Raw genomic sequence first — 21,368 nt, 5'->3', positions numbered from 1 at the left:
TTTCAAAATAAAAGCCTAGATGTACACGTAACATAATGCAAGTCTGAAGAAAAAAAATGAAGCGGAGAGATTTCTTTTGAATAAAAAGAGGACCTTTTTACGTCGCAACATTATAGTTTATTGTAGATACGTGAGCTTTATTACATTATTGTGTGTTTTATTGGTGGAACATGAAACACAAAGGCTGATCAAATGCTGTATACAAAAATATGGAAGCATTATTTGAAGATTTCTCTCATCAAGCAAAACCCACCTTCACATAGGATTACTGTCTATACGTGTCTTGTTTTTAGTGAACAGTATATATTGTTGAAGCTAACAGAGAAACAAAGTTGTTTTTATTGATTTAATTGATTTATCTTCACCAACAACAAAAACAAATAGGGGAGACCGGGGCACTTTTTACACTCATACATAAACATTGGAATCAAAACACCATGTATAAAAAACATATGTACCAGATGAAAGAGCAAAGTCTCAGGTATATATTTTGTATTCTGGTATTTTTCATATCTTATTCCTGTGCAGAGTTATAAGCGATCTAATGGAGATTGTCACCATGAGACAAGTTGCCCCTCCGTTTTTTTTTCATTAAGTTTTTCTGGTTTTCTGTTTCTAAATTGTGTTGACAAAAACGGAAAAACGGCTTTGTTTTGGAAAAAAATGAAGGTACATGGACCGCACTTCCGTTTTCAACACTTTTTGTTTGCTGCATTTCATTTGGGGGTGACTTCTTTTTTGTTTGCGTGTCTCTTTTTGTTTGCTGCATTTCATTCGGGGGTGTCTTCTTTTTTGTTTGCTGCATTTTATTTGTTTGCGTATCTCTTTTTGTTTGCTGCATTTCATTCGGGGGTGTCTTCTTTTTTGTTTGCTGCATTTTATTTGTTTGCGTCTCTCTTTTTGTTTGCTGCATTTCATTCGGGGGTGTCTTCTTTTTTGTTTGCTGCATTTTATTTGTTTGCGTATCTCTTTTTGTTTGCTGCATTTCATTCGGGGGTGTCTTCTTTTTTGTTTGCTGCATTTTATTTGCTTTTTGTTTGCCGCATTTAATTTGTGCGCGTGTCTTTTTTTTGTTTGCATGTTTTCTCTTTTGCTGCGCATTTGCACCTGTCGGCCACCGTACAAATCCTCGTTTAAAATGTTAGCAAGTTTACACCAGCAGGTTTCGTGTGGCTGTGAAAGCTGACTGCTGCCAGAAAAGTCAAAAGCAATGACAAATTTTGGATGAAATTTAACTCGGAGAAGGTACTTGTTGACTCACAGTAGTCACACCATATTCTATTCATAGAAGCCACATATTGTAGATGTCAAAGGTGTAAAAGTAATTAACAAAAAGGAAGACATTTTCAGACAGGGGTCTCAATTTCTTCCTCAGCCAGGTATTTTTGAGGCCTTAAAGGTTTCTCACTGGAAAAAAAAACACCCACTAAAGAGTGATGCATTAAAATAATAAAAAAAAATCTGCTTAGAAACTTTACTTTTCACAGATGCTTCAGCCTGCCCATTCTGGTCATGTGCCTTTAGTTTTCCCTCTGCCATATGGCTGGAGTGATAATACAGTGACTTAAAACCTCATGAATATTCAGGAACATAATTAGATTTGTTCAAGTATATTCATCCAAATCATAACTCGAGAAGACAGAATCTGAAAAAATGCCATCAGACATGCCATGTTGCAGAAAATCCTAGCTTTAAATGTCAGTGCACAAATATCCGGAGCCATCAAAGCTTTATTTAATGGCTGGGTTAATGCTTTGAGAAGGGTTTAGATGTTCCACTGAAGATGTAAAACAGCTGGGCAGTTATCAAGGTGCACCAAGGTTCTCGAACCCACTAAAATTCTTCATATCATTCCTGCCATTTAGTCTTAGATACTGGAGCAATTGCAGGAGTGACCAGTTTTCTCCAGCTCAGTGGAGCACAGAACTGCAGAACCACACCTCCTCCACCTATTGCAGTGCACTGCCTGTTAGCTGGCTAATAAGGAATTTCAATGTTTTTCCCTTGTTTACATGAAAGACAAATTTGGCAGTTTGGAAAAAAAATCTCCGTAATGCCAATGATTCTAAAGGAGAGGCTCCCATTAATATTAAGCTTTTTCTTAGTCACCAAAATCATAAAAAATGTTGCAGATACCCTAAATAGATGTGTCATATATGTGCAAGATTATTTAGCAAAAGTAGGAGAAGTTGTTGCTGTTCTGTTTTAACTAATGTAACTTCTATTTTAGCAAACTGAAATGTTGTTAGCTCGCATTAGTTTTGCTGCACCGCTTGTGGCCACAGAATTAAAAAAAGAACCTTTGATCCATAGTTATAGCGGATAAAAATACTCATTCACCTATAGGGTGAAAAAGAACTGTCAGAGAGCACAGTTGATGAGCTTATTAGTTTCATCTTAAAGAAAAAAAAATAAAACATAAAACTGTGTGTACTGTAACTCTGACTCTGTCTTTCCCACTGTCATGCCCAAATTTGCCCAAAGAATTCCTTATCTAATTTTACCTTATCTTATCCTAAGGCATTCTAGTTACTATTACTTACTTTGTACGGCTTTGTTCACACTGTTTTTATGGTAAATGTCCTAATGATTGCACCTCCACTAAGACAGCATCACATTGTCAACGTCTGATCAATTCAGAAGCTGAAGTATAAAGCAACTGAGCTCAAAAGTACTTACGCGAGTAGCAACAGACATGTTTTTAACAGCTAACTAGTGCGTTATTATTAGCATTGTAGCATAGCTGGACACTGGACTAGAAGAAATCTAGTAGTTTAAAAATGATAAAACATTGTATTCAAAATGTGTGGGACTCATTGAGTAGCTTTTAAATTTGCAAAACTTTTATGAATAACTTATTGCTATTGTGCTAGATGATATCGATAGCAACACAAACCTATTGAAAGAAAGCCACAGAAAAATAAAATGTTAAACTTTTCACTTGAAATGCAAAGTGTGCGTGCTTCCCCTTGAATACAAGATCTCTATGTGATCCATGGTGGTGGCAGCAAGGTGTTGTGATGAAGCTTTTCTGTAATTGATAGAGTTAAATACAGGGCTATCTTGGAAGAAAACTAGTTGGAGGCAGGAAAAGATTTGATACTGATGTGGAGGTTCACCTCCAGCACAACAAGAACCCTCAACATACAGCCAGAGCTACAATAGATTTGTCTAGATCAAAGCACTTTCATGTGTTAAAATGGTCCAGTCAAAGTCCAAACCTAAAGCCAGGTGAAAAGTGATTTTCACCATTTTAACTGAGCTTGAGCCTTGCAAAGTCTTTAAATCGGGGTGAGTGACAACCCGATGTAAAGGCTCAACCCTGACCCCAGACACATTTTAAAAAATGCTACAAATTGAATTCAATCCAATTGTATTTATATAGCGCCAATTCACAACACATGTAATCTCAAGGCACTTTACGAAGTCAAATTCAACCAAATCAGACAGATTAGTCAAAGAGTTTCCTATCTAAGGAAAACCAGCAGGTTGCATCAAGTCTCTACAAGCAGCATTCACTCCTCCTGAAAAAGTGTAGAGCCATAGTGGACAGTCGTCTGCATTGTTGATGGCTTTGCAGAAATCCCTCATACTGAGCAAGGATAAAGCGACAGTGGAAAGGAAAACTCTCCTTTAACCGGGAGGAAAATCTCCAGCAAAACCAGACTGAGTGTGAACGGTCATCTGCCTTGACTGACTGGGGGTTAGAGAAGACAGAGCAGAGACACCAAATGCATAGACGCACATATTGATCCAGGAATCCCCTTATGTTAAATGGTAATAGCGGATGATCTGTCTAACAGAACGCCAGACCAGGTGTACCTACTATGAAGAGAAAAAGGTGCGGCCCAAAGTGGGCAATTCCAAGAGACACGGATGAACAGTAGACGTTTTAAGCGGTGCTTGTTACTGTGGCGGTCAGGAGGAGGGAAAGTTACATATAGAAACATGGAGTGACGAAGGAGACGTGTGGTGGGTTTGCCATGGAGCTGTTTTTTGAGATGGAAGCTTTTTCACCCCTGAAAGCATGTACCGTTTGAACCTAAAGGAAAATTCAACTGATGTAGCCACTGGTTAACCGTAAGAGGGCAGCACTAATATGGTTTTAAGACAAATATTGTAGAACTAAACAAGTTTACATAAAAATGTAAAAGGTTGCACAGTGAAATTAAAGTAACACCCTTAGGCCCAGTTTATACTGTATATCTGCAAAAAAAGTTGAATTTGGGGTGAGCTACACTTTAAAGCCTCTAGATGTGCAAACTTGGCAGACTTATCTTAAAAGATGCTGTTATTTCAGCAAAAGGTGTTTTTTATTAAGTATTCACTGGGAGGGGGGGGGGGATAAAAAAAAGATCAAAACCATTTCCTTTTTCCTACAGTTTAGTATTCTTCACTAACTACTCTGTGTTGGTCAACTAGAATTCCAATCAATACATTGATGGTAGAGGATGTAACCTGACAAACTGTGAAATAATTCACGAGGTATGACGAATACCCATTGAAGAGCACTGCTTTTGAGGTGAAATGTATCACTTCCTTCCTTTAGCTGTCACAGTTATTGTAGTGAGTGTCTTCAGTAGTTTTCCATATTGCTCTTCACTGCCACAATGATAAAATGTCCCTCCAGAAATGAGTCACAAGCTGAGTGTTTTTGTAGAACTGCGATGTGATGAAGAGATAACGCACTAGAACTCTGCTTTAGACAAAGACAAGAGGAGTATTACGCTGACCTTTGTACTAGTGGACCTGAATAATGTTCTCAGGCCTTTTTGCTTTGTCAAACACAGGGTGAAATATTTCAAGCCTTGATCCTGACCCTACCTCTTAAACTTACAGTAAGCACAAACAACATGCAGAGGTTGTTAAGTCTTCCACCTTTTGAGTCCTTTCCTTAAGCGTGAACCACGATGGACCACAACCCTCACTGTCCTAGCCTTTACCAAGTTTAACTCTTCTGTTAAAAACATAAACTCTTTGCTGCCTTCCCAACACCAAAAAACGTCTAAACTATTGAATGTAATCACATGTATAGTGTTTGTTGTTTATATTAAAAAGGCAATTTTAACAGGAACATCTTTGTGCACTTAGTCCATTATATATCATTAAAGCGTTCAACCTTCACTCCCACAGCCCTTAGAATCCAGACTCGAGCCGTCAGACAGAGACAGCTAAACCTCTTCACAGGCCAAATAATAACACACAACTTTACTGCCACTGTATTTTCCTGTGGAGCACACTAGTCTCCAAATGTGTGCTGAGAGGTGATGATCAATACGAGTGCTGATGCCCAGGAGATCAACACAAACTGAGCAGTTTAAACGGGCCACTGGGAAGCAGGTCAGCTGTTAAGGCCAGGGAGTTAAGATTCTGGAAGATGTGCACACCTGTGTTGCTCAGGGAAGTTCACGGAGTTCTTTCTGAGTACTTTCAACATGAGCATGTTCACACTTGAGGAAGCGTTCATTCAAACCTAGCTGTGTGCTGTCAGTATAAACCTGTGAACAAGGCGTTCTAATGTCATCGTTGACCCTATTTTCTTTTAAAGCAGTTTAGAGGCACATCTATTAGCAGCGTTTCAACTGGAGGTGGTTGATTATGGGCACATGGCTCTCACTCAGTAGAGTAAAAACCTCCAGGTTAGCATCTCAAAATAACCCAAAGAGTATAAGCACTCTCCCCAGCATGGAATATATTATATCTTAAAAAAATATATATCCATACTACTGGAACAAACTTTTTTTTACAAACTTCGATGTATTGCTGGGATTTTATGTGAGCACAAAGTACTGGGCACAGAAAATTATGAATGTTTTTTTTAACAAATATAGACATGAAAATTTATTTATTTATTATTTATTCAGTCTCCATTACTCTATTAGTGAATTTGATGTTTCTTTTTATAGCACATTAATCAAAAACAGCATCATGAAAATCAATCAACACAGTAGAAAAGTCATGGATAAAGTTCTAAAGCAGGCCTCCCAAGCTTTAAAATCTTACTGAGCACTTTTCTTTGGCGCTTTTGGGGCTAAACTTTTACGACATATTGGAGCTTCTGTCAAATGTGCATTTTTACTGTAGAATCATAAATAATGTAACATTTTCTCTTTATTTTGCATGATGTCAAAACCTCTGAGGACTGGGTGGATGAAATTTAAATAAACTAGAGATCAAGGATGTGAATTGGAGCATCCGTGGCTCAATGGGTACACTAGATTTCTCGCATCGAAAATAATGTGTATTCCAGCTTCCTCAGCACACATGGCAGTGTTCCCCTGGACAGGACACTTAACTTCAAGTGCCCTGGTGATCTTTGCATTGCTATATGCAATTTGTGCATGTGTGTAAGTGTGACTGGTTGAATGTGGCTCTAGTAATGAAGTTTGAGTGGTCAATATCACTAGAAAGGCAATATTTAGACTCAGTGCATTTACCGTGTGATTAAAGGATGGATTCAGCTGTGAGCGGATGCGATTTAAGGAACATGAGCTGAAATAATGCATTATGTTTAATTCAGATTTATAAAGTGTATATGCACGCCATGTAATTAAACACTAAAACGTATTTAGAAGTGGCACTGCTGTTGTTAATGGGAACAGACTAGGATTTGGAGATGATTTGGAGACAACACACCCAATTCATTTGTCAGGTGCTCTGCAGTTGTAAGCAGCACACCTGTTGCCCTGAGCTGTCAGCCAGCTGTACATAATAATCAAAGGACAGGAAACTTTGACTGATCAAAAATACAAGTTCTGTCTTTTCAAGTGACACATGCAGAGAGGCACCTGCAACCAGCAAGTTAAGAAGCATACTGAGGGAGATAGACCAGCTAACTACAAAACAAACTTCAACTTGTCAGGCTTCAAATTTTATTTAACAACAAGCAGAACAGCAGAATTAAAGGATAACTACTTTTACTGTTAAACTATCAGAAATAGTAACTGTTTATTCTGGAAATTTCTATAATTCCTCTTTGCGCATTCTCTCTTATGACCCAAAGTTTTAGGTCTTCTCTTATGCTCTCTTCTTTTTACCTAAGCTCATAGAATTTGAATAGGGTTAATTTTGGCGGACTGAGATGGCCAGAGGTTGATTATGTATATGTTAAACCATATATACATAGATTTAGGTTTTCTGGCAGAGGTCAGTAGATTTTTTTTTTAAATGCCCAGGTAGTTCAAAGTGTTCATGATGCCCTGCACTTTAGCAAGGTTGCCAGGGCCTTTGAAAAAACGTATCAAAACACACGGTTCCGGTTAAAATCAGTGGAATTCGGCAAACTTCATGTTTACATTTTTAATGATAGGACAAATATGCTGTTTTCTAACATGCCTCCAAAACCATTACACCTGATAATGTGTAATGGTTGTTTTGAAGACTTGGTAACTCGCAGGTTACGCTCGCTGCAGGTCTTGATGCTTAATTTTGATTTTGTGCAGAAATTGGATATTTTTGAGGTGGCTGTAAATGCGGCCATCATCAGACTTCGGTCTGAGCAGTCCAAGACCGCAAAGTCACCCGCATGCACAGATAACAGAAGGAGATGTCACAGAGCAGCGCACTGTTTGCGGAAGTAATGGTGAATGGGATTCATCACAAATAAAATTAACTCTATTAAAAAATAAAGTCATTGGCATCTTCCCAAACGTGATTACTTCGTCCTCAGTAAGCAAAGCAGCATTAGAGTAATCTTTAGAACCTGATCAGTGTTTGAACTGTTTAGACACAATAGAGCTTTCTGAGTTTAATTTCTGTTTTGGGCTCTTTCCTGTTTGGTTACTATTATAGCTTGTGTACTGTTTTAGTTTCACCTGACACTTTTTTAGTCAGCTCAGTTCTGCCTCCAGTCACTCCCCTTCCCCTGATTAGCTCCACCCAGTCTGGTAATTAGTTTCACTCCATTGCTGCTCACTCCCCTACTTATACCTGCCTCTGCCCCCTGCAATCTGCCAGATCAATTAGAGCCTTTTGGTGAGTCTTATCCAGCGGCCTTTTCTGATTGCCTGTTCATGCCGACCCGATTGCCTCTAGTTTTCTGAGCCAGCCAGTTCCCTGTACCTGTTTTTTTCCTGCCCTGTTCTGGCTGCCTGCATATTTCGCCTGACCTGTTTCTGTTTTTGGATTTCTGAGCTTGCCTGATCCCTGTCTGTATTCCTGCCTGTTTTGGACTGCCATTTTCCTGTACCGTTTTTGGACTGTCATTCTGACTACTGAGTTCTGCCTGCCCCAGTATTGTCAAGATCGCCTCTATTAAAACCTGCTTTTTCACTCACCCTGCTTGTCTGGTTGAATACTGTCTCTGATTCCTGACAATTAGGCTTCATCAGGACACTAGCTACATTTGGTAGTGTGATTTTTATCACTGAACCCCACACAGTAACACAATCAATTTGATTGTTGAATTTATTGATATTTATTACTGCTGTCAAGGAACCAAAATGCAAAAAAGTTAAAATTACAATACTGACAGCACTGGCAGTGTTTAGGGTTCTCAGACTCTGCTAATTGGCATTTATCATTGTCATAATAAAGTCAAATTCTTATAAGAGGTTTTTCACAATAAAAATAAAACAATACAATAAATGCCCACTCATACTCTGACCAATTGTTTGGGGGTGGAATCTAGAGCATTGTGTTTTAGCCGTTTTCTGACCTACAAAGATCAACAAACATCTACCTTATTAGAAAGGTCTGCTCTCTGGTCTTTTCCTCAAGAGAAATGGGCATGTGACCTGACAATCCCATCCAAGGGAAACTGGCAGCTCCTAAGACCCATATCAACTTAGAAAGTAAAGAATAAATATAAAAAAATCTATATTACTGTGTTCTGCTTCCTTTCCTGTTGTGAAGAGTGGCTATGAGAAATAGGCTTCCCTGACACAATAGGTTTCTACCCCAGGGAATCTCCATTATGCATTTTGTTGCTATATACTCTCATCAGCTTTGAAAAATAAATTCTAAATGAAATAATGCCTCTGCTGCATTTAGAAAAGATTGAAAATAAATTGTAATAGAAATCATTAAACGTGTGCCACCAGAAACTATTAATTTAAAGTGGGATTTTCCAGACTCAACTATACAGGGTTTTTACTTATTCCTCTAAGTTGTACGTAATTTTTATTAATATTGATAAGGTGGTCAGGAATTAAACCTCAATAAACAAGGAACGGGAAAGAATGAAGCAAAGGGACAAAAATAGAAGGAATGAAAGAGGAATGATAGGACAAGAAGGTAATAAGTGAAGAAAAGACACATGGTAGGAAAGAAGGTAGGACACAAAAAGAGATGAAGAGAAGACACAACGGAGGAAGAGAGATGGAATACAAGGAAGGAAAAAGTGACCAAGATAAAAAAAAAGGATGGGCACAAGGAAGGTATGGAGGTAAGATGCAAGGAAGAAAGAAATGACTAAAGGATTGAGGAAAGGACAAAGGAAGGAAAGTGGAAGCACAGAGAGGGGTCAGATGGAAGGTAGATGCCGAAATGAAGTGTGGGAGTTAAGAGAAAATGAAAGATGGAATTAGGGATGAATGAAAGGTAAGAAGGAAGGACATAAGGAGGGATGGAAGGACACAAGGTTAAAGAGAAAGACTGCAAGGAAAGAAAAGAAAAGAATGGGGTAGGTAGATCACAAGAAAGAAAGGGTAAAAGGAAGAGAAGGCGAAGAAGGGCATAATGAAAAAGATGAAGTAAGACACAAGGAATTAAGGAGAGAAGCAAAGAAGGAAATGCATGAAAGAAGTAAGGGAGGGAACAACACTAACATAATAGGATGGATAATAAAATCTGGATTTTTTTCCCCCATACATTTTAATTTGTTGTCACTATACTTATTCACATTTGGAAAATACTGAAGTCGAATTCCAGGCTTTTCCAGACTCAGCAGGAACCCTGTTGACTCTCATTTCATTCTTCTTACAGATAAAAAAAAAAGTATGCATCTTTTTCTCAACACAACGCTAAATTGTCATTTCCATTGACCAGAGCTGGCAGTGGTCACTGGTCAAAGGTATGAAACCATGGCAACTAAACGCCCGGTGTCACGCGCCCCAGCCACATAAAACATCCCGACACGTCTGTTGCCGCAGTCTCTCCCTTTCTTCCTGAGCGAGCTCGTCTCACCGCGCTGCTCGTCTGCAGACTTTGCTCTCAGGTTTGAGTCACCGAACATGTTTCAGCGGCATACATTCGATGTGCAGGACACGTTGTTCAGGGGAAGTCGTTCATCGCTACAGTCACTGGAACATATGAAGGAGGAACTACACACATTGCACAGCAGGAGGGGGGGACGGGAAAACAGAAATCTAACTAGTGACCCATAGGTACACGGTGAACAAATCCAAAGTGATGTGCTGTGATATGACAGTCATGAGTGGGCTGTGATGGAGGGAATATATTACTACACACATAAGCAGAAAATGGCTGATTGGGGCACGGAGTCAGGCTCTGGGTGGGGAAATAGTCCACTCTTTAATGAAACAACTTCCATTGATGGGTTTAACTATTATAAAAGCAGCGACAGACACTGACAATTGGCTTCTTTTCATTCTAGCTCACAGCCACTTCTATAAATTGTTGTTAGAGAAGACCTTGGTTTTTTTTTTTAACCTAAATGTATACCCACATACTAAACCTAATTAAATCCTGACTATTACACGCAGATAGGCGATCTTTACTCCATAATGGACTAGTTCGCATAATTGTTTATACCCGAGGCAACCACTAATTATAATCTTTAAGTTGGGGAAAGAGAAAGAAAACATGGCACTTACTTTAACGGACTGTTTTTTTTTCCCCCCAAAAGAAGTTTTTTTTTTTTTTTTTTTTTTTTTTTTTCCAGGAAAAGTGCTCAGTGGGATAATTATTGTTTCAGCTTGATGGAGGAAACTGACGGATTATTGAACAAATGGGACATTATTTGTGCCTAATTGCCTTGTTGCTCCTGCTGAAGCACTTCCACCACAGAAGATTTGCATGCTCCATCAGACTGGAGACCATCAGGCCACTGTGCAGCTCTTGTATTATTTATGCCCGTACTGGTGTGTGTGTGTGCAGCCGAAAATGTGCCTTCTTTGTGGTGTTTGTTATTGTGGGAGGCAGGAATGAATATAAATTCCACGGATTAGGATACAAGTAGGTGATTCGCATTCATCACTCCCGGGCTGTTATTCATCTAGGCTTGGCAGCTATTGATAAAAAAAAAGATGTTGTTGAATTGCCGTTGACTAGTTTTGAAATTAGGCTGCTATTGTTTTTTTGATTGCCTGCAGTTACTGTGACCATTCAATTATCAGCTAAACAAAAAGGTCAGAGAACTCTGGTTTTGGCTCATCAAAAATGACACTTTTTCAGTTGCTTATTGTTGGAATGCTGTCGCTTTTCTAATCAGCTTTCAAAGAGAGCATAAGTACTAATTATGCACACTTAAAATGAAATAGTCAAACATTATATTTCAAGTATTTTATCCCCATTTTATCCATCAACAAATCAAACATTTTATTGGTGCTGAGCTGGAATAAAAAATACTGCTATGTGTCATAAAATGCTTTTAGATACCCATTATGTTTTGAATTCATTAAAAATCAATTAAAGATACATATGCTTTGATGCATAGATAGGGATGAACCGGCAATCCCTTTATTTTCTGTTGGTCGGAGAGATAGTTAGGTCACTTTTGCACTAACATGTGGCACTGGCCTTTAACAGGCTTTTGGATGCTTGGAGGTTTCCCAGTTTACATTTTTAAATCTGTTCTGAAAACCCACTTTTTCTCATTAGCTTTGGCCATATCATGACAGAGCTCACCTTATTCATTTTATTCATGTTTGTTACATATTTTAAGTGTTTTATTTTATGTTTTACTCAAGTAACTTATAATAGTCTTACGTGTTTTCTATTGTATTTTACTCTAGTTGATTGTAACTTAGTTTATGTGTTTATCATGTATGCGGTTTATTTTTGTTCTGCACTTTGGTCCGCTGTGCTGTTTTTAAAGTGCGTATAAATAAAGTTGGCTTGGCTAGATTACTTACAGAGCTGGGTTGGATACTGAGAAAAATGTGCTTAAAATAAAACATAACTTCATGTAATGCACACATCTAAGGTCTGGAGGGGGAAAAAAAATAATCTTGAAAAACATAAAAATTGCGTCGCCAAATAAAGAATCCTCTAATCTGGTTGACAATACTTGGTTACCCACTTTTGTGTTGTTTATGTGGCAGCATTTAGAGTATTTTGCAGCAAAAGTAATAGTGACACACTAGATTTAAATGATTTATACGCACTGGGAGATTACCACGATTGGGTGACTGTTAGCCACCAACAGTTATGCAAAAGATACGCAAGAGTTAGTGGTTTGTGAAAGAAGGCAAATTTTGTTTCACCCAAGATTCTCTGAAAATCTTTTCATCTTCTTGTGAAATCAGTTCAGGCATCGTCTCATCTAATAAACTTAATGTATTCTGGTACCCCTAATAAAAACCAATTACTTGCATTCAGAAACCTCTATAGAGCACCAAAGTTTTATGTAAATGTCAAATTCTTCATCTCTTATTTATGCTTGTTAATTTATTTGATAAGCGTTAGTCTCAATTTGTTTGATTACTATAGAGTTAATTTCCTGGCCATGTATTCAGAGAGAAGTCACATTTGCCATTATGAAACCAAACATCAAACCTGTCCACTTGAAAGCCAAAATACTGATTTCAAATTATTAAAAAAAGATTACTGAGAATTAAGCTTTTAGGCGTTTAGAATTGGATTACATCAATTATGTTGTCAAGAATTTTATAAGGTTTCTAGAAAATCCAACATTGAATAACGTGGATTCAAAAAGATGTTCAAGGTGATGCAGTTTTTTATGATTAGATAAAACTTTTATTTCTGCCTTTAATAATAATGTCAAACAGGCTCGATTTAAATGCTGATTTAAATTCTAATTCTGCCAGTTTGTTCCCAGTTTTTTTATTTTGTTTTTTTGCCAAACTACAAATATTTATAGATTTATTTTACCTTTATAAAGATGGCAGATTTTTTATCAAAACAGGAAATACTACGAAGATGATAAGACATCAGTTCACTTAGGCACATGTTTGTGTGGTATGTGATTCCCTGATTGCCAGGAAGCATCCTTAGTCCTAATAACGGCTCTTTCAATTTAAGGAAAATATAAGCACGGTAAAAATAATATCACATCCAAGACAAATGTAGCCACTTATTTTGGGTAATTGTGGTGACATAATTAAAACTGTATCAGTATCTGCTCATTAGCTGCACCAAGCTGCTTATTACTTGGGGAAATGCACGGTTCTGCACAGATGTGTGGGTTGCATGGATTCTTAAGGACTATTAGTCTAATTTAAATCAGCTAGATTTAAATTAGGAGTAATATAAAAGAGAAATCTGCAGAATAAAAAATCCCTGAAGAAGTGAATGGTAAGCACGAGGACGGCAAACACCTCAAATTGATTTTATTTTCTTTTGGTGCTAAAAAATAGTCTAGATGATTTTGTTTTTTTGCCGAGTGAGTATGCTATGTAGAAAGGAGTTTTGGAGACCATTAAATACAAACTATTGATGGGATTTTGTTTAAATGCATCACAGTTTCTTGTACTTATGTGCAATAATTGTGTAATTCTCAAAACATTAACTACTTCATCATGATAAATTCTACCTAAATATTTTGATCAGAATTTAACAGATGTTGGATAAGTTAACCGTTAACTATTCTCGTTTATTGTGTGTGGTGTCCTAGGTTCAAGGGTGATATGTAAATATGGATTGTAGTATATATTAAAACTGTATATCAAATTTTACAAACTCGTTGTTAAGAGCGTTGCTGTGTGGGGTGAAAATATTTGGTTTGTATCTAGTTGTAAATGGTTTAGCCAGAGCTCTCAAGCCTCATGTAATGAAAGTAACACACATTTTCCTAATTTCTCTCTCTCACACACACACACACACACACACACACACACACACACACACACACACACATACGACCATCCTCACACTGAAAATAACAATGCCCATACTGAATGGACTAGGAGTGATCTGTTCAAGGCAAGGCGAGTTTATTTATAAAGCACTTTTCAGTGGCAAGACGACTCAAAATGCTGTATACGAACAAAAAAAAAGAAAATATTACAGAGATAGAGGGAAACATTTCACAGGAAAGAATATTGTAGAGGGACAGCAGCAGCAGAACAAGATAGGCCAAGATTCACTGTACAGTCCGTTAAAGAGCTCAGTCTAAGCCCCGCCTCCTGCTCAGCGGTTTCAGCCCATTTCACAGCTTGATGGGCATCTGTAGTTCCTGCTGCTGTTAGTGTGGACAGAGTAGCAGTAGAAGAGCCGAGTGTGCCAACCAAGACACCCCCACCCCTGCCGACAGCATTTGTGCGGGGTGGGAGCCTAATAATTTCACTCTGAACTAAGGTTGTTCAGTATACCGGTGCTACATTGTTATCAGGGTACTGCGGCATTTAAAACGGTTCTATACTGACTTTGGATGGGACCGGTACTTGCAGCGCTGCCGACAGCGCCTGCAACACCGCGACCGCAACGCTGAGGACGAGGAGCAAGAGAGAGTTTTCAGACCCTGACCTTTTTTTCAGAATAAGTGATAATTCTAGCGACCTTTCTCCGTGTTGTGGGTGATTTTGGTGACAACACTTAAAAGCATCAATCGGTCTGTAGTTTCCTGTTTTCAGTGAGCAGTAAGAGCTGCTGCAAGCCCCCCCCCCACCATCAAAGCACTGAAGTCGGTGCTCCGTCCTGCAGCCCGCCTGCTGGACGTGCCAGGAGGAGGAAACCCGTTTCACTGCGTGTCCACATTTCAAATTAATCACACATGTGCAAAGCTGCCGCTGATCCTGCCCTGGTCTACAAAGCAGGATGTTAATAGAATTATTTTTTCACTGAACTGTTGTTGCACTAAAATAAATTTCTGTTTGACGAGAGAGAGAGAGCAGTCTGTCCCCAGCATTAAAATGCTCGGCTCAGCCTGTGTCTGCAATTTGTTTGAGCTGATCACGTCACGTCAGATCTTGATAACTATGGAATCTTACTTCTCATTATAAAAGCTTTTTTTCAGATAATATCACGACTTTGCCGGCAATATCATGACTTTGATCTCTCAATTAAAAATTGTCTAAGTATGGCCCGATCCACGCACTTTTGACTCAGTAATGATATTTTTTGTATTCTCTTTTTAATTTGAAAAAGTATCGAAATACATGTTGGTACTGGTACCCATACCAAAATGTTGGTATCATGACAACACTACTCTGAACTTTTCATACCTGAACTTGAGATTTCTATGAAAATTGGGTTTAGCAGTGCTACTTGCCAGTTTTCTCCAGGGTTAGAAGTACTGTAGGCAAACTGCTAACGAATGGCACAACTTAGCTAGTGTTGTCAGGGGCGAGGTTTAAAGGGGCCATGACAACAAATTTAATTTTTCCCTGGCTTAGGGGGTATAATATGATCTGTTGTGCACTGATGAGGCCGTGTTAATGTCAGAAGAGAATATCAAATGACCTGCTCAGGGGCAATCAGCCCTATTCATTTGCTCAAACACGGTCAGATCTTTCTCTACGTTGGTCGTCTTTCTACATATTGATTTTCTCCAATCATAGCACAAGAAACAACACATATGGGATGACAGTCTTTTTTCCTCTCTGTTTTCTCCTCTGTGTTAGAGGAAGTGTTGTTTTTTTAGCCGACTTGACAAACGCCCAGTTAGGATAACCACATGTCTGAAGTGATTTACTGATGTTCTTGTGTTATTTTTGTTTCTCCTCTGTAGAACAAAGAATGCTGTCCACCCGATAACACTGAGTTCTGATAACAGAGAGTTTGTATGTCCAGTGGGTGATGTGAATCAAAATGCAGAGGCTTCTGGTAAGCCCCTGGTTTGAGACTCCCAGCTTCATCAATGTTGACAGCACAGTCCAGAAATGGCAACATGTTGTTCTTGGCATCCTCTCTGGTAAACCCGATGTTGCTGTCCACTGAGTTGATAATAATCATAATAATACATTTTATTTATAGGCACCTTTCCTGACACTCAAGGTCACCTTACAGCAAACATAAAAACAGACTAGTGAATACCTCAACCTCTTTGATTTGGAGTTTGACTCAAGTGTTATCTATGTATCTAAACCAGTGAGATGGTAGTGGCCACATGACAAACACCCAGTTAGGATAACCACATGTCTGAAGTGATTTTCTGATGATTTACTGAGTGCTCTGCTCTCCAACTCCGCCTTGTACACATCGGCCAGAACAGGTGAAACCGGTAAGCACATGGCACATCCATGTTTCTATCTGTGAAAGTTATCTCTGTCAAGTAAGAGTTGCTAACTTTGCCTGCAAGCAGAATTCTGCTGGTATTTATGAGTTCACAAACACACGAGAATCCCTTTTAGTCCCCGCTCCTGTCTCAACCGTTCGGGCCCCAACCGAAATCAATCGGGCCTTTCACATTGCAGTATTATGGTTTAAGGTGGGACATACCAGCTATGACGAAAGTAAGACGTGCTGAGGCCACAGCCGAACCAAAATAAACATGGCAGCGCCGGAGGAGGCAGGCATAGCTCCTGTCATCACATCTGTTTTGTCAGAATCCACAATTGTGGCGCATGGTTTTATTGTGGTTTTGCATGGTGCCTGCTTTTTAAACCACATTTGATACAATCACAACTTTACTCTCATGTCACCACCGCTTTATGACTGGCTAAAACAAACCTTTGGTAGATGGGTATTAGATGTTGCTTCACCCAATCAGCTCGCAGAATTCTGCTGTTTGGCTCTCCTTTCCCCAAACAGTTTTGCTTACTGAGCTTTTTGGGTGTGTCACCAGCACTGCATGAGGTGCAAGGAAACTGGACCCTGGGTTTGGGTCTTCTGGGTCGCTGCATGGCTCAGCGGGACTCTGTTTTCCAACACTTCTGTACAAAGCATCGGGCAGCTTACTGCCCTATGATTATCCTCAAGGGACATTTAACCAGCATGTGTAAAATGGGAAAACATGTTTGATCTACACAGCAATGATAAAGCCAGTCTTTAGTTATGCTTTTCAAAAGTAGTGCACAGTAAAAAAGTAGTGCAGTGTCAAAGCAACTGACTTAAATAACTCAACAAGCTAATAAAGAAGCCCAGTTCTGTTCTGGGTACTCTTCTACAACCTCTGTAAATGACTTTGCAAAAAATGGGTTCTTCATAAAATTAAGATTATGGACAACCCTGAGCATCCTCTTACTCAGACTGTTATACAACAATAGAGTGTCTTCAGTCAGAGGCTTATCCAGATCAGCTGTAAGACAGACTGGTACAGGAGATCCTTCCTGCCTGCAGCCATCACCATCTACCACAACGCATTGAAGAAACCCTATAACATGAGTTATACCAGCATTTAATTTCTCTTTGGGATTAATAAAGTATTTCTGAATTGAATTTGATATCAATTCAATTAAATATATAGCACTGTTGTTACGACAATAAGTAACTCTAAACATCGTAATTTATATCACGTTTGTTAAAGAATGATGACAGAGTAGGAAAGGGACCTCCAGAAATGCTCAGCACTGAGTTCCAGGCTTCCAGCAGTGTTGCCATATATGCTTTGGGCTTGTTCATCTATACTATTTACAAAGTAGAGGTAATAGAGCTGGTTGCTTGTTTATCCCGCAATAAGTAGCTTCCCAACTCGAAAGCAACGCTTTTTCGAAATTCTGCAGTCTTGCCACAGAGGGATCAAATATTCTTCTCATAAGCTTCCATTGCCATGTAACAGTTTAAACATAATTTATCCCAAAGTGAAACAGCTATCCCCTCAAACTTGCAGCTTTGTGCACGTTCGTTAATAGCCATGTGAGCAGGCAGCATCTTTTGTCTGAAGACGTGTGACATAGACTGACAACCGCTTGTTAGTGGTTAGTGGCTAGCGGTAACTTGCTCATATTTCTTTATCTATGTTTGGTTTAAAGGTTGTAAAGCTAATATTTTTGTGCGCAGTATATGAGTTTGCAATGTTTTTGGTTAGCTGTGCCCACCACTGTTCAAAATAATACCCTACAAACCAAATTTGTACTTTCACAAAAGCGCTAATGCTACCATCATGAAGCCTGTCTGTTTCTATGGTTATAAATGAAGATCAAATTGTTTTATTGACAAAAAAGACCTGACTGATGGGAATACGCTATGGTGATATTTGGCACCTTATTTGATATTTGGTCCCACTGGGCCACAGAGAAAAGGATTTAGTGAGCACTTTTGTTACAACGAAAGGAAAGGAGGACAGACTGACTAAAAAAATATTTCTTTTTGCCTCAGAGTTATTTGCAGCTGGAATGTTGGATTTTGCGAAGAAACAACCCAAAGTTGAGAGAATAGGATAAAACACATAATATTTTCAGCAGTCAGCAAGACCACAAGACTTTTACTTTTTATGTCCTTTTTCAGCACAAAACATCGGCTGATCGCAGTCCAAGCTCTCTTAACATTCCTCCTGTATGTGTGCCAATAATAGCTTTAGCTGTGGCTTGTTTGTTCTCCGTGTATGAGCCAAATGAAGCAGTGAGTGATTGCATGTAGTTTGATTATATGAAACAAAACAAAAAAAGCAAGACCCTCAAAATCTCTGCATAGCATGCTAATACAAAGAAAGCTATTTTGGTGACACATTTGTTGGAGAAACAAAAAAGGGAATGTTGCTACATGAGGACAAAGAAAGTAACAATGCTGGTCAGAACTGGGGGAGAAATTGACCGAATGATTCCAGAAATGTAGTCCTTTGGATAACAGATTCTGTCAAAAGTAGTCATTCACTACTGTGGTGAGCTGCAGGCAGACAGGACTCACTATACAGTACTTTTAAGCAAGTTTCCAAGCTACTCCTCTCAGACAGCATTACTCCTGTCTAGATTTACTGTCTTACATACATGTCACCTTTAGCTTTCTTCTTGAATGGCTATTGTATTATGCACTGAGAGCTGAATTTAATTTTTCAAACAGAGTGCAATTTCTTTCTTGGCAACAATTGGCCGTTTTCTGCATTTCTTGTGTGTCTTTTTTCTTGTTCTGCTTTTTTTAAAAACATTTCTCAAGTTTGTATATGGAAATGCAAGCCTGAAAAATGGAATAATGTGAACAAAATTACAATTCAGGTACATTTTAGTGGGGTGGGTGGAGGTGGGGTGTTAAAGTACAAAAGTTGCTTTAATGGAAGCGGTCTCGTTCTTCTGAAGCTGCTCAGCATCGCCTCGTTATTTCTCCAGCAGCTCGACTGATGAGCTTAAAATACATTCAGAACAAAAAATTGGAGCAGCTGAGCCCAAAACCACAGAGAGTCACACAAGCGATGCGTGTGGGTTTGGGAGGCTGAGCGGTGAATTTAGCTGTGGAGCAGCCAGTCAGTAAAATGGAGGAGGTGATAGGCAGTGTGGGATGAGATTGTAGGTGCCCAGAGCTGTCAGGAGGAAGAGGAGGAAGAAGAGGGGGGCATGGCGTTGAGTCAAAACATGTCAGAGCTCTGGAGGGATAAACTGGGTGTTTATTAGTAGAGGGTGGGGGTACCAAATTAGGGAGTCACATCTAAAGATTTTGACCGTTTTAAGGTCAGATTCAGATGGTGTTAATAAACTTGTCACAGCAGCTTCATTACCAAGGACGGAGAGAGAGGGGGGGGGGGGGGGGGGGGGGGTATGGAGGCTTTGACTCTGTGCACGACCACAACCACTGATTCATTTTTTTTTTCTCATTCACTTTTCCAATTCCATCTCTGCGCAGATTAAGTGCCATACACACGGTATAAGAAATGGTTTCCAGACAGCACCGCTGTTCTGGCAGCACATGGGAAAACCACAGCTAAGTATGTAGATGTCTTCAGAACACCAAGCAGAGATATTTTCCAAAAACGACAATTTTTTTTTTTTTTTTTACTTACCCATGTTGTCTCATCGGTCCAATTCCCCAGTCCTCCGCAGCACGACTCCTTCCGTGTCACCTTTTCCAGCCCAGTCTACCTGAGGATTGCGCTTCACGCCGCGGGCGATTCACCTGCCTTCATTCTGAAATAACTCTCTCATCAGGGAAAAAAAGGCTCTTAAAGTTTACAGTGTTGGTCCATGACGCAGTGTAACTTTCCAGAGCTGGCACAAATAAGCCCAAAAGGATCCTTCACCCAGAAAGAGCCATGTTGTCGGAACCAGGTCTGTTCCAAGCATGCACAAGTTCAGAGGTGATGAGGAGCGCGGCGGACGGAGGCTGCGACCCTCTGCGCAAACATCCAGCGGAGTGGCAGGGGCGCAAAGGCAGAGAGGGATCGCCGGCAGACACTCGGCAGCCGCTGTCGGGATGCGCCTGTGCAGCAGCGCAGGTTGATTGGCGATGTGTGCGCGCCTGAGTGCGCTGCGCTGCGCTGGGGTAACGGACGTGCGCCCGCGTGTGCAGGAAGGCAGGCGTGCACGTGTGCGGGTTCAATTAAAACGAGGAAGACGCCAAACGTTCGATTCGGTTCCCCAGTGAGTTTGATTTCATCAGATCAGCGCCGGCATGAAACTAACCGGTGCAGCAGCGACCGTCTCTCTCACTCATGTCGCTCAGTGTGCTCTGTGCTGCAGGTGTTGTGGAGAATAAACGACGGGCTATATGTGGTCATCATCATTACAGCGTGAGTGGGTAGCCTTCCCGATCCCACCTCGTGTTGCATAATTGTTGCAGATGGGAAGGTTCAGTTCAAGCGTGCGTGCTAGACTTTCGATACACAGCTTCTTATACGTATCCCCCTATGGGGAGCTTTCAAGTTGCAGCTTTTCCACATCTGTCATGTTACAAACACACCTCGTCAATTTTATAGCGAATTAATGTGAACGACTAACACGGCGTAGTGCATAATAGCGAACTGAAAGGCATAGGTTTAAAAAAAATAAAAATCTGAAAAGTGTGGCATGCATTTCTACTAAAACATGCTTCTGAGCCCCCACTCACTTCAGTCTTTGGCTGTTGTCTTCAGGTAAAGTTACATTTTAGTTTCATCAGAGCAGTGCACCTTGTTGCACCTTTTTTCTGTCTCCCATCCTTGGATTATTGCAAAATGCAACCTAGCCCTGATTTAAACTTCTCACCCTGTTCCCCCTGACCTGACTACTGTGTGCTTTGGTCTTCATGATCCTGTTTGTTCAATAACATTCTCTAACTGTTAGTAATTAAAGTAACATTTATTTGAAAAGCCCTTTCACAGACACAAAGTCACACATCACTGTACAGCATAAATTACATGTACGGCCTTCATAGAACAAATGGATTTATTAAATTAGGTGGACTCTATTTACTAATTAACTGATCTCTGAAAGTAACTACTT

At 39.6% G+C, this 21,368-nt stretch overlaps 1 protein-coding gene across 2 annotated transcripts in view; it reads right to left on the bottom strand.

The window, feature by feature from the left end:
- lrrtm4l1 (leucine rich repeat transmembrane neuronal 4 like 1) overlaps positions 1 to 20,632 on the bottom strand; it is a 104,954-nt gene extending 84,322 nt beyond the window's left edge. For both annotated transcript variants that reach the window (XR_004931524.1, XM_012864210.3), the window contains exon 1: positions 19,952 to 20,632. Coding sequence is in view for 1 of the 2 variants with exons in the window: in XM_012864210.3 (XP_012719664.1) it covers positions 19,952 to 19,955 (4 nt within the window). In the remaining variant the exon portion in view is untranslated. The remainder of the gene's footprint in view (positions 1 to 19,951) is intronic.
- Between the last annotated feature and the right edge of the window lie 736 nt (positions 20,633 to 21,368).

This window comes from Fundulus heteroclitus, chromosome 8 (assembly GCF_011125445.2).
Source record: "Fundulus heteroclitus isolate FHET01 chromosome 8, MU-UCD_Fhet_4.1, whole genome shotgun sequence".
Taxonomy (NCBI): Eukaryota; Metazoa; Chordata; class Actinopteri; order Cyprinodontiformes; family Fundulidae; genus Fundulus; species Fundulus heteroclitus.
This window is presented reverse-complemented; position numbering and strand designations above follow the sequence as displayed.